General features: G+C 40.7%; 1 protein-coding gene across 4 annotated transcripts in view; it reads left to right on the top strand.

Moving 5' to 3' along the window:
• pip5k1ca (phosphatidylinositol-4-phosphate 5-kinase, type I, gamma a) overlaps positions 1–14,219 on the top strand; it is a 54,597-nt gene that overhangs the window by 19,008 nt on the left and 21,370 nt on the right. For all 4 annotated transcript variants that reach the window (XM_026158804.1, XM_026158806.1, XM_026158808.1 and 1 more), the window contains exons 2-6: positions 4,622–4,653; positions 5,577–5,663; positions 6,051–6,181; positions 6,280–6,397; positions 10,889–11,041. In XM_026158804.1, the coding sequence (XP_026014589.1) occupies positions 4,622–4,653; positions 5,577–5,663; positions 6,051–6,181; positions 6,280–6,397; positions 10,889–11,041 (521 nt within the window). The remainder of the gene's footprint in view (positions 1–4,621; positions 4,654–5,576; positions 5,664–6,050; positions 6,182–6,279; positions 6,398–10,888; positions 11,042–14,219) is intronic.

Genomic DNA, 14,219 nt, shown 5'->3' on the forward strand with positions numbered 1-14,219 from the left:
ACATGCTCTTATCAGCTTCCTGCTTGTGTGTTTATATGTGGCAGGAATTACATGAACAGCTGCAAGGCATTGTGATTTCAAGTCTTGCACTTCACGCACACACCCCACTTCACACCACTGCCAAGGCTGAAAAATTCATCATGCATCAACGGACTTCCTGCATTCAGAAAATATCCTTGGATTGTGATGTTTTCTTGAGGACATTCATTTCTCTTAACTTATATTTGTGAACATATGATCCGACTCTAAGGGGTAATCACTGTTTAGTTAGGCCTGACCCAACCTCTGGTAACATTTTAATCCAAATGTATGTTGGACTTTTTAAGTAACCGTGCTAATAAACAAACAGGCAGGCAGGCAATCTGAATCCATCAAATAACCTCCCCGTTGGAGTTAATTACGTGCTTGTAATCATAATATACAGTGATTGCATTTGAGGCTGACAGAAGCATTAGTTTAAAGGCTGAAATTTTTAATATAGTTTTGGCTCCTGTGTAATATTTCCTCTTCCCTAACCTATGTCCTTCTTTCCATAATTTAAAGTAATTTAATAATGGCTCGTCTGGGTTTACTTAATGTTGGCAAAGACCTGGAGGATGGATGGATTCTTTGAGTGAATACAACAAGTTACATTTAGACTTAGATTAAAAAAAGCCTTGTAAGTATCTTACACTCAGACTGCTGCTTAATGCAATGCCTGTGCAGACTACCGATATCTTACAGGAGCTTGTCAGAAGGCAGCCATCCAGCTGCAGTGTATGGACCCAATGTGTGGTCTGCTGTTACTTTGACTCACACACCTAATCTTGTGTATTCCCAGTCACTGCACAATCCCACATACCTTTGCGCGCATACACACTCTTGGGGCTGTCTTGACAGGTGCAGGCATGTGGAAAGGAAGAGATGTAGCCACAGTTAGTTAGATTCCTTTGCATAAAAACACATGCAACACATTTGGAGCAGACACTGTGAAGTGACTGGAGAGATGTGGAAGAAGCACAAAAATCCAGCCAACCGCATGCATGTGCACACAGGCAAAATGAATAGTAAGCACACTGAAAGCAGCTGTGTCTTTCTGCACTGCAAACATTCCTCCATTGGCTTTTCTTTGTTTTACCCATATTTTTATTACTGGTTGTTCCACCTTGCAGGAAGCTGTCGTAGCACGCTTGTTTGTGCATCCCAGTGTGAATATGTGTGTGGAAGAGGGAGCAAGTAAGAGAGACGGAGCAGGAGGAGGGGTGGAAAACCGGCTACTGTGAGGCTCAGTCACATGGGCATGCACGAGAGGCAGGCAGGCAGACTAAGAGAGGCTGGCTATCATTTGAGCTGCAAGCACCAAGTCAAGCTGTGAGGATGCTCTCCCACTCCTGTACAACCCTGGCTTATAGGTATTAGCTGTTAGTGTCTCAGCTGGCGAGAGACAGTGAATCATAGTGTGCTGGTTAGAAGAGGAAGTCTCTGCAGAGTCCAGGCTGAAAGTCATGTTCAGTTCTCATTTAGCCTGTTGTGAATTGTTCACAGTAATGCGCACTCTGAAAATTGCTTCCTCGGGAGGAGCAGAGCCAACCCATTTTAAACCATCAAAAGCTTGTGCACATTCAGACGCTGGGATCTGGTAACATTTGCTGCATGAAAAACAAAATGAGCTTCCCTTTTACATTTCCTTCCACCACCTGAGATGTTTTCACACTTGCACTGCAGCTTTTCCAGACATTGTCCATTAATTGTGCCGAATAAAGCAAACACAGTTGCTTCTGGACAACAGTAGAAAGTGATCCCAAGGTAATTCTCCTGAAATTGTTTGCAGCTCAACCCAACTTGTACTTGATGGTTGATTCTGTGTCACCTTTTACAAGAAGGTACACCCTCTTTCAGTTCTAAGCTTTTATGTATCAGGACATAATGAAAATCATGTGGTTGACTATTTTACCAGAAAAAAGTGCAGAAGCGGTGCATGAAAAATTAAACGTAATCACCTTTAGCAGCAGTAATCTGAAATAATTGTTACCTGTATGACTTTATCAGCCGTTCACATCATTTTGAATCTTCTTTAAAGCGTTGCTTCCGTTCATTAAACCAGAGCATTTCAATCTTGCTGATGTATAGATCATTGCAGCACCTTGATTCATTTCTTTTTCTAACTCTAGAGCGCAGGTGTTGACTCCAGGCCTCGAGGGCCGGTGTCCTGCAGGTTTTAGATTTGCCCTTGATCCAACACAGCTAATACAATACACAGTTGGGGCGATCGTGGCTCAAGAGTTGGGAGTTCGCCTTGTAATCGGAAGGTTGCCGGTTTGAGCCCCAGCTTGGATAGTCTCGGTCGTTGTGTCCTTGGGCAAGACACTTCACCCGCTGCCTACTGGTGGTGGTCAGAGGGCCCGGTGGCGCCAGTGTCCGGCAGCCTCGCCTCTGTCAGTGCGCCCCAGGGTGGCTGTGGCTACAATGTAGCTTGCCATCACCAGTGTGTGATTGGGTGGATGACTGGATGTGTAAAGCGCTTTGGGGTCCTTAGGGACTAGTAAAGCGCTATAAAATACAGGCCATTTACCATTTTACAAATTGCTAAATGACCTCCTGTCATGTCTTGGGATTCTCCAGAGGCCTGGTAATGAACTAATCATGTGATTCCGGTGTTTTGACCCAGGATGATATCTAAAACCCGCAGGACACCGGCCCTTGAGGGCTGGAGTTCAACACCCCTGCTCTAGAGTCTGAGATGCAGCACTTGGGGTTTGTTTGCAGTTTCTCCAAGCATTGTATGGTTAGATCTTGGGTGGAATTTACTGGAAGGTTCACTCTTGGGAAGATTGGAAGCTGTCTTGAATGTTTTTCACTAAATAATCTCACTATATAACGATGGACTTCACACTGTTTGGAAATGGTCTTATAACCCTTCATAGAACCCTTCTTCTCTAAATCATTGCTGTCATCTTTCCTCCTTGGCATCATGTTAACACACTCCTGAATTCTCCAGAAACCTCACACCTGCCCTTAATCCATTCATGGGTTTATTTTGATTAGCAGTACCTGCCTGATCCTAAACCTCTTTATTCCCATGTAAGCAGTAAGGATGTACTTTCTAATACACTGTTTCTGCACTTTGGTTACATTTGTGGTAGATAAACAATTCAAGATTAATTATATTTTTGATTATTTTTTTGAAAGAGGGTGTACTTTCTTTCACGATGACTGAATATTAATTGAAATGGCTGAATGGGCTTTCACCCAGCTGCTCCTCTTTTGTCCTAACGGCAGGGTTGCATGTTTCTAGGCGTGCAGCAGTGAGATTTGAAAGCAATATCTTCTCCAACAAATTCAGGCCTATCACCTTGTCATAAGCAATAAGGAACTTTCTGCTTTCCTCAGCGGTACGGGATGTGTTGTAACCTTACTGACACAATACCACAAGAAAATCTTTTAAACATTGCCGCTCCATCTGTTTCCCAAAAGTGAAAAGTAATCACATAAGCAAAACTGGTGTCCTCATCAAAGTGTCTCATCAGTTGTATTCATATCATCATGTATTTATTCCCAACTGTCAGGCTGTGTTGCTGCAGTTTCTCCATAAATTCCACCATCTGGGCTGCTGAGTGTGATAGCAGTTATGATGATAACAGTAACAGAGTGAGGCTGATTAATTCCCTCTCTGTCTGAAGCCATCTCTGAACCACCCTCTTCATCACTTTCCACTCTTTCTTTTGCTCATTTTCCGTTCTCCCTTTCCTGTTTTCCTACCCTTCTCTCCATTATTATGCTGAGTGTTATATATGTCTATAATTATGTCTATTTCAGGCTTTCCTGGTGGAAACAGGACTCTGATTGCCTTTCTCTACTGTTTACATCCTGTTATTAGGCTGGAAATGATCATAACATGGCAGATACTGCTTTACTTCATGTATTTACTGGTATGATGAGTATTTACTAGTGTAGCACGTTGTCACCATACTAGAACTGTTTATCTAATATGTTTAAGCTTGTCTCATGATATGCGGACGCACCTGCACGACATCTGCAGATCACACCCACGGTGTTAAAACACGGGGACTCAGGGGTTGTTGCTGTGGTGTGATGTGCGGCTGGCAGCTTGGGAGCTGCAGCCAGTGTAAATAAATAGCTCAGAAAATGGATCTGTGGTCCCGCCGTGCCTTATTCACGCCACAGAGGCATATTGAGTTAAAGTTAAAGTGAGTTCATTAAGAGAGCTTGCAGTCACACATGTATCTGTGAACCTGTACTTGGGCTGGGGTGGGTGGACTGTAAATGTCTGAAGAAAAACCTATTGGCATTGGAACAAATAAATAGGATACATTTTGGTGCATAGTCTAGCCAACCATCACACACATGGGCTTCAGTGCCGCCTGCACAGCAGAATAATCAGTTGTACTTCATGAGGTTTTCTAAAGGACTTCGTGCCCTTGATGTTACTGTTTCCTGCAGTCACTCAGTCAGGCCCCTGCTTGTGTTTGACACTGTCATTACATAATGTTAGGCTGCTGCATCCACCCTGTGGGATTCATCTTTGTCACGGGAAGGACTAATGATGCTGAGTAATGGAGCCTCTCTGTCACAGAGCGACTTACAGCCAGTGCTTTGTCTCTTCTTGTCCCCTCTCTTACAGATGCAGCTGCTAAGAAAGCCTTCATCACAGAGGTGAGCCACCACCTGCACCTGTCTCTCTGTCTTTTACTTTGCTTTTTGTCCCATACTATCCCACTATAATGGTTTCATTTGAGGCTTTTAATTGGTGCTTGAAAACCGCCTCCAATGTCACTACAAACAGCACAAAATATTTAAAAGCATTAGTGATTTTTCTTCTTGTCTGTATTTATAGGACACAACATTTTATCAGCATGTATCCTTGCTCTCTACATACATATATACAGCTACATTTAAACTATCCTGAGTTTGAATAAGTAATCCTTAGTGAGGCAAAAGCTCACTCCACCCTTCTCTAAAAACATGGTTTATGGCCCTTTTTTATTCTGCTGTTCTCTCCAGTGTCAGCGAGAGCAGATATGATCATCAGCACAGAGCCCTGCCTGCACGTTGTTCAAATTGTTTTGTTCGGGAGGGGCACCCAATTAGAATAAAGGGATGTTTTCCTTAAGACAGTGGAAGAAGTGAGGCGCTGCACTAAAGCCCAGTATGAGATAAACAGGAATTATTCTGAGCCGCGACTCAAACTCAAAGCTGGAAATAAGCATAATAAGTCTTCTTTAATCCTCCTAATTTGATCAATCCCTTTTATACACAGCGCATTTTAGCAAGCCCTAAAGTATTGCCCAATTTGTTTAATAGGAGTGTGCAGATTATTTAAATCTACTTAAATACCAGTTTAAACCAAAAGCTCAGTGACCATTACGTACAGTGGCTCTAGAATTATTTGCAGTGGATAAGATCCTAAAATTATTACATCAGCTCCATTACATTAGCTGAGCTACAGTCTGTATATCGCTTCAAAATGACAAACATCAGACGTTGAAATTGCTGCCATTCAACGGTCTCCATTCATAAAGAAGTGCAAGTACTGCTGACCGGATTATAATAGTCTGCTTCTCTCTTCTTCTTATCAGATGGCCTCATCCTCAGGCCAGCCTGGTCAAGGAAAGAAGATTGGACACAGAGGGGTGGACGCATCAGGGGAGACTACTTATAAGAAGGTGCTATACTATACAGTTTCTGTTTCTAAGAGTGACCTTTGATATGCTATCGAAGAATAGTGCTATGTCTCTAGGTGTTATAAAATGAGTTTTCCTGCCCTGTTACACCCAAAAAAGGTTTTAGAGGCCAGAGGAAAATAAAGATTTTTCTTTCAGTCAGTTTTATTATCAGAGGTTAATTTATCTAAGAAATATATGCATTTTCTGTTTGTCTGGTAATCAGAAATATGAAATGACATGACGCAGACTCATTGCCTTTGTACACTTTATAGATGATACCATTAGATTCTACTGAAACATTTCTAAAGAGCAATCTCAGACTGTCCTGTGAGGTTTAGAAGAAGATGAAGAATTTCATTTTTGCCTTCTCCACTCCCTCTTTTGCAGACCACATCATCAGCCTTGAAAGGTGCCATCCAGCTGGGCATCGGTTACACAGTGGGTAACCTGAGCTCCAAGCCTGAAAGAGATGTGTTAATGCAGGACTTTTACGTGGTGGAGAGCATCTTTTTCCCCAGGTTTTGTTACACCCAAACACCCACTAAAGCCCTCTAGTGCACTAATAAGTGGAATTTTTTTAATTTATTGACCGGATGTTGTTATCCTAAACTTTTAGTGAAGGGAGCAACCTTACTCCAGCCCATCATTTCCCGGATTTCCGCTTTAAAACGTACGCTCCTGTGGCCTTCCGCTACTTCAGAGAACTGTTTGGCATCAGGCCGGATGACTACCTGGTAAGAGTTCACTCGTCTTTGTCTCTAGATCCAGACTACGTTTAAGGTCATTGAAAACACTTGAGTGGTAGCAGACCAATCAAGGTTGGTAGCAGACTTTCCTTTATTGGTTAAAGCACTCTTTGATTTGAATCTACACACACCTTATCAATAACATTTATATCCTTCAAATGTCCTGAAAGGACGATTTTTGACATTTCACCTTTTTTCTAATTTTAGATATAAATAAACTTCTTTTTAACGGCCGATAGTGGCCAAACCGATTTGACACAGAAAAAGGCATCACTGCAACTTGTTGGGGTGGAGGTGTAAACAACAGAATTAGAAGAAAAAAACTCTTGATAAAAAGTGGGATCTTAGTAGAGAGCTAAGTGAAAAGGAATGTGGACAATAAGCCATGAGACAGCATCTGAGAGGGCAGAGAGGAGAGGAGAAGAAGGCTGGAGAAAGAGAAGGCAGGTCTGGAGCTTGTCTCTCTTCCTCTGTCTGGGGAACCCGGAGGCTGCATGATTCAACGCTCTGCATATACATACACTGATTAGTCAGTGTTTTTGCATGCTCCATGTGCACTTGTCCTCAATGCATTGGTACTCCAACCACGTGGAAACACAGCATTGTGCCGGCTTTTCTCCCTTTTCTCTTTCAGTCAGCAAGTCATCTGGAGACATTTCACCACTGACTGGCTGTACTTATTATTCAGATTTTAGGTCACAGCATAAACTCAAAATTATAATATGAATCTAGAGTCCATATTCTCTTTTAATTCTTTTTTTTAAGCATTTCCTTAAGCACTTGGACATAACATAGGACAATCTAGTTGATTGTCTTAACTGGTAGATGGTGTTAATTGAACGGTGCTCAACAAATCCTGAATTGAAATTTATAGAAAATGCAGCAGCAGCAGAGGAAGTGGTATACAGTGGTCCCTCGCTATGACACGGTTCACCTCTCGCAGCCTCGCTATTTCGCTGAATTTTTTTGTGCAATTTTTCATGCTTTTATTTATTTATTTATTTTACTGTGCATTACGTTCTGCATCCTGATTGGCGGTAGACTATTGTCAATCAATCTTGTGCCATGTCTCCTGTACAGTACAGAATGCATTCACCTTCTCAAATTAATATAAATCTTCGATTGCTAGCAGTGTGATTCCATAGTGCTGCACTAAATGTTTGTAAGTTTTCTCCCCAACAAATACAACAATGTTGATTAGACGTTTTGCACCATCAAAGGCAACCGCGGGTGCCTTTGGTTTCATTCTATAATACTGGACTTATTTTCTACAAAGGTTTGAACTTTGAGGGTTTTTAAACAAGAGAGAAAAGTGTGAAAATGTTCATGCCTGTCTGCGAAAAGTGTATAAAGTGTGTAGTGAGGGGTTTTACAGCCTTACAGCATCTATAATAATACTAAAAAATAAAGTTGACTCCTTTGCGGATTTCACCTATCGCGGGTTATTTTTAGGACTTAACTCCCGATAAACGAGGGACCATTGTAAACCTCACTAACCTAAGGGGTCAACACTTTAATTTGGGACATAGTCAACAAAGCTTTCAATGATTTTTAAAATCAGATATCACTGATATTTCTGTACTTGCACACTTACGCACTGACGACCACTGAAATTAATTTAGACAATGCTTCAAAAGTAAGGCCAAAGTAAGATTACATTACATGATCGCTGGTTGTTGGTTAGACGTGCTACAGGAAAGACTTAATGTTCATGTTTAGTGTTCAGTCTGCTGTGGATTTTTGGTTGTAAGTTTAAAAAAACAACAACTTTCACTTCAACTGCAAGGCTAAAATTTATGGGCATAAAGTGCTATAATAATGATGATGATGATACATGCTATTTCTATATAGCATCTTTCTAAACCCCAGTTACAAGATACTAAAATAGCAGCATGGAAACATTTCTGAATGCATAAAAAGAGAGAAAAAAGACAAAATGATGACAGAAATCATTAAGAATACATAATAAAACATTATGAACAAGCCAGGTGCTGTTGTAAAAGCAGATAAGTGACGGATAAGAGTCAATTAAAAGCTCAAATTTTAATCTAGAACATAATTATTCTGTGACTTATGAACTGAAATGTAGTCTCACTATAAAAAAATACTGTATATGAGCCATTTCTGTTCACAGGTAGCTGATGTTGTTAGAGTTCATTAGTGGTGGATGTTAAAAAGTAATTTGTTACAGTAGAAAATTGCTGCCATTAAAAGGTAATTTGGAGGGTTAACGGCTTTTTGCATTACCAGAACACTTTGGTCGTATTTCCTCTGTCTCGTAACCAACAATAAGCTTGTTAGTGTTGCTACGAGTGACAGCTTCAGCCATTGCTGTTGTGGGGCTGTAGCACTGGCACCATCTAATCCAGCCTTTCTAACAAGTCACTCTGTTATGTGTTACCACCAACAAGTTATTCATAGACAAATCATTAGGGCCTGCCAGAAGAGATAATGTGTTGTTGACACATTTGTGGCGGCAGCTACTGATTTTTGTTATTTCCTGTGGACCTGCCAATTATGGGCCTTTCTGTTTTGTCAGTAAATAGTGATAAAGAGATGTTAGATTTTCTCACACCCAAAAAGACAAAGAAAGCTTAAATAGTCTCTGCAGCAGTTCTGTTCGCTGAAGGTTTGATGCTGTTTTATCACATCCCTAAAGAGACTTTCTCGTCTGATAAATTAAACATCTTAGTGTAGGGCTGTGCGATATGACCAAAATCTCATATCCCGATATTAAGACATATATCGTCCTGATAACGATATAAATCACAAGAATGTAGCATTTTCTGTAAATTCTGTGAATCTCGTGCACCTCGACTTGGTGAAGTATTTCCAGCTGCGCGTCATGTAGCTGGAGTCGAGTGTTTTAACCGATGGATGAAACTATACATTTTTAGACATAAGTTGTAAAGGCCGCCGTTTTCTTTGTGAGTATTTATTACACAGCGTGCTGTGGGGAAAAGCCTGTTCTAACATTTGAGTTTAAGGTTTATTTTTTAGCACCTGACGGCTCTTTTTTGCTTCTCATCCGTAAACATTCTGCATACTCTTTCACGTGATTCAGTTTATTTTGAAAAGTCTCAACAGGATCTTGAACTTTATTGTGAAAGGTTAATGTGGAAACTAAACCAGCGGACATGCGATGGTTTTGCCGTCGTTGTTGCTAACGACAATGCATAAAAACAGGGCTTGTCCATCTGTAGTGTGGTTATATTAAAAATAAGACAAAGAGAGAACTTTAGGAAATTAATATATCCACTACAGTGACCATCAAAACCATGAAAAAATATTGCTCTAAACAGTTTATTTTACGACACCACAAAACAAAAGATAGTGTAAAATGAAACTATAGACGTTTTTATATCGTTATCCGATATATATCATTATATCGAACAGCCCTAGTGTGAAGATGAGCCTCCCAACTGTTTGCTTATTGCTATTCCTAGTCAGCTTCACATTCTTATCCTCCCGTCCTGCTTAGGTGTGTTTTAAAATGTTGGAATTGATTCAGGAGAATGTTCAAATGTGAGTAATTAGCGGAAGTTGGATGGGGAGTGTTTGTATAAAAAAGGTTACAACATTGGAATTTTAAAAGCATGTTCTTTCAGCTTTGTGTTTGTTTCCATTGTAATTCTGTAAAATATATATTTATTCTATGTCCTTATATGTCCTATGTCCTATGGCCTTTTGTGTTTCATTAATATTCAAATTTGGGCTCTGTGTCTCAGCATGCTGGTGTTTGTGTTTGATTTCCAGTGTTTATGTTTATTATCAGCAGTGCAGGCAACTCCTCATTTATAGATTTGATCCCCAGAGAGCCAGAGAGTTCTAGTCAGCGTGGTATTCTTCATTAATATGTTGTTAACAGGAAGGTATCAGAGGAGATGTATAATGAAGTGCCGTAATTATTTTTCTGTGCTTTTTTGTGTTCCACTGGTAGCGTTTGCATGGATTGCAGTAATCTAAAAGAACCAGATGGGAAGGGTTAAGGGGGATCTATGCGGGGAGAGGTGAAAAGGAGTCGGTCCACTCAGCCAATTCCACCTTTATGGCAGCAGCAGCGGCTGTGATACAGAGCTTACGGAAGCAGTTAAAGTACTTAGGCGAACTCTTCTGAGTCATGGCTCAGTCAAATCTGAACACCGTTAACAATTTACTGAGTCAGTGTGACTCACACTGACTGAAGAAATGATCATGTTCCATGACTTTGTCGAATAGACTGCAACTTTAAAAAAAACATGTTTTCTGTAACTTGTCTACGAAGTTGCGTTCAGTTTCAGAGTAGTACAATTTGTGCGTCTTGCAGACAAGTACTACTAACAGCTAATTCAGTGTACTTTTACTGAGTACTATATCCTCTACGTAAACAATTGTAAGGTAAAACTAGGTCAATATTCTCATCTATTTTAAGTTTTATTTATAGTTGTTTTGTTTAACTTTTTCATAACATTGGTCATTTTTCTGTGTGTAACCCTGCAGTACTCCCTGTGCAACGAGCCTCTGATCGAGCTGTCCAATCCTGGAGCGAGTGGCTCAGTCTTCTACCTTACAAAGGACGATGAGTTCATCATCAAGACTGTGATGCACAAGGAGGCTGAATTCTTACAGAAGCTGCTGCCTGGATACTACATGGTAAGCAGATTGTGTGCATGACAGCGTACCTAAAATGTATATGTAACGTGCTCAAATGGGCGTGTCCCACCAAAGAAGTTCAAATGAACTGCCACAGCAGCTGTTCTTCCATGTTTTATTTATTTTCTCACTGGGATTTGGCAACTCTTTTCAGGTTTACGTTAAGTAACGCACACTAATTTCTTGTCGTCAAGACACACAGATTCATGAGCACTGGATAAAAGGCAGGGAACCCTTTGTGTACTTATGCATGTTTGTTTGAAGACACCACACTTTTTAAAAAATCCATATTTTAATAGAGATGCTTTGCATGAGTCGTAGTTCAAAAAAATAACCCTTATTTATCTTATGCCAGACTTTAGTGCAGCCTCTATCTGAAACAAGCTATTTAGCTCCCGTTTTTCTTTCTTTAAGGCCAGCCTGCATTTAAGGAAACTTTTATCTGATTGGCTACCCTTTTTTCACAGCTTCAACTGACCATATTAGGGATATCTGTTCTTAATGACATCATAAAAGGCCAAGAGTAGAACGATTTGTCTATTAGCAGTCTGAAACCTGACATTTTGGCACACAGGGATTACTTCTACATGCACTGACCTCATCATTTGAAATATTGGCTATGTTGAAAAACTGTAATAAGGCATATATGGAAGAAAATAAGAAAATCGTGAATAAATAATAGGTTATTATTTATTATTATTTCATTTAAATACTAACTTCTATCCCTACGTTTTTTTTAAGCTCTCAGGTTTATGTAAGATCCTGGAAATGTTTCCTCCAAGCACAAACCTTCAAATAAAGCAGACTTAACAGCTTTTATCTTCTGTGACTGAAACCTCAGGCCATAGGATTTCATAAGAGACTGGCTGGTGTTTTTCAGTAGCCGGATGTACTGTGCTTAAGCCTAACAGAGCATGACTTCCACCAACAGTAGCCCACTCCCACCCCCTCCAAAACTTCACAGCCTCTTTCTGAAAGAAGTCAACCAGCAACAGCTCCATGTATGTCCATGCTGCTAATCCAGCCTCACAGGTTCATAGCCCTCGCCCTTGTGTTTATTAATGCACCGACAGCTGCGGGCAAAGTCCACTGCAGGAATTTGTTTAATCATTTAAGGAAGTTGAAGTCTCAGCGCATTTACTGTGACCTTTTCCATCGTTTTGGTCGTGCTCTGAAACATTTTCACAGGTGTAATTGGTCTTAAGCGAGTGGTTTAATAAAAGCGGAGAGTTTCGGGCTGTAGCCTGAGGCAAGAGAAAGGGGAGGGAGGTTTTAAAGACTCTCAGAAACACGACACAGGACAAAAAATGTATGTTTGGACATTGAGAAGTAGTTTGAGTATTGTAGACTTATCTGTATTTTAGGCAAACACATAACAGACAGCGTACAAGCAGTCATTGGTGGAGCTCCACGTCTTCAACAGCTGACTGGCTCATGGTTGTGGGCTGAAGACTCTGGCTCTGGGCAGCATGCAGACCACAGTGATGTAACTGACTTCGTGCTGCCACTTCTCTCCCCTCTGTTTATTCACACTTCTATTATATGGCTTGTCCTTCATGTTTTAATGTCTTGTCACTCTCCAAAGAGAGCCTCCTGCTGCTGTGGCTCTCTCAGCGTGATTTATTTTCCTTGATTTCCCCCTCTCGCTCTGTCTTTGTGTTTAAATCCTTCCTCTCGTTTTTCTTCTCCATCCCTCTCCTCTGCTCCCGTGCCTCACGTGTTCGTGTTGTTGGCTCGTCACCGCTCTGCCCTCGTAACGCTGACAGAAGGGTTGTGTGTGGCTGAGGGCTGAGGATGCTCTTTCTCTCTTTGCTGCTCTTTGTAGAAGCTTTTCTCATCTGAAGGTCATTCACCAAGTACCTAGTCTTTTCAGCCACATTTTCTAGTCATCCTTCATCTCTCTGGAGTCTGTTCCTCTTTCTCTCTCCTCTTGCAGTCATTTTTACCCCTGATTGCTGTGTGTTACCACTATATGGAGCAGCCCTCTGTTTCTCGCACTTCTCTCATCTTTCTAATGGGACTGAGCTGGCCCAAGTCCCAAGGTCAAAGCAGGTTTATAACTGAGGAACCAGCCAAACTAATTTGTTTGCATTGATTCTTGAAATATTTGGCATAACCTGTGATACAGAGGAAAGTACTTGCTAAAGAACTTTTTTAAAATGTCCTTGTGTGCCTTCATCTTGTTATTGCATTTGGCTTAGCCAAAAATGATCTAAAGTGCTTTGTGTCTTTTCATTTCTGTTCAGTGATAATAGTTTGACTGTGACTTTGCACAAAAAATTAAAAAAAAACCCAGTCAGATATGAATTCAGCCGATTACCCCTTGTAGCCGGACTCCTCAGGCATCGCTGCTCTCCTTCCACAGCTGTTATTTTTAGATCGCTCTGTGTAAGTCCCCTTCTCATCACTTGCACGTGAGCATCTGCAGTTCCCACTGGATCTCCTCCAGTGTATCAAAATAGTGATTCTTCAACTTGACTTACATTTCTGGGAAATGGAAGAATAGCAGGAAGCCAAATCTGGCAATCAGGTTGATTAGTAAACCAGAACTGAGTTGGAGTGGCTTCAGCTCCAGATTTTTCAGTGTGTTATTTATTGGCATACATCGCAACTCAGGTTGTTTATGCTGAATATTCTCCCTCGGGTGCCTCAGCACATTACAAATTTCACAGTGAATAACCTTGTAAATATTGAAAAAAAGAAAAAAGCAGCAAGAAACAACCTGGGTGTGCACACCGACGACCTTTACGCTGAAAACTCCTGTTTGGTCTTTAAGTCCTAGCCAGAGACAGAGCTCTTGCTATGACATATGTTCTTCGAGATGAGAGTCAAGTCAGTTTGATGCAATACATTCAGCTCAATTCAATTTTATTTACAGCAACAGTAAACTCAAGCCGGTTTATATTGTAAGGTAAAGACATTAAAATAATACAGAGAAAACCCCAGCAATCAGATGACCCACTATGAGCAAGTGCTTGACAAAGGTGGGAAGGAAAAACAACCTTGTAAAAGGAAGAAACCTATAGCAGAACTAGGATGAAGTATTACATATTAGGGCTGTTCGATATAACGATATATATCGGATGACGATATAAAAACGTCTATCGTTTCATTTTACGCTAACCTTTGTTTCGTGGTGTCGCAAAATAAACTGTTTACGGCAATATTTTTTCATCGT

The sequence above is a fragment of the Astatotilapia calliptera genome, chromosome 23 (genome assembly GCF_900246225.1).
Source record: "Astatotilapia calliptera chromosome 23, fAstCal1.2, whole genome shotgun sequence".
Lineage (NCBI taxonomy): Eukaryota > Metazoa > Chordata > Actinopteri > Cichliformes > Cichlidae > Astatotilapia > Astatotilapia calliptera.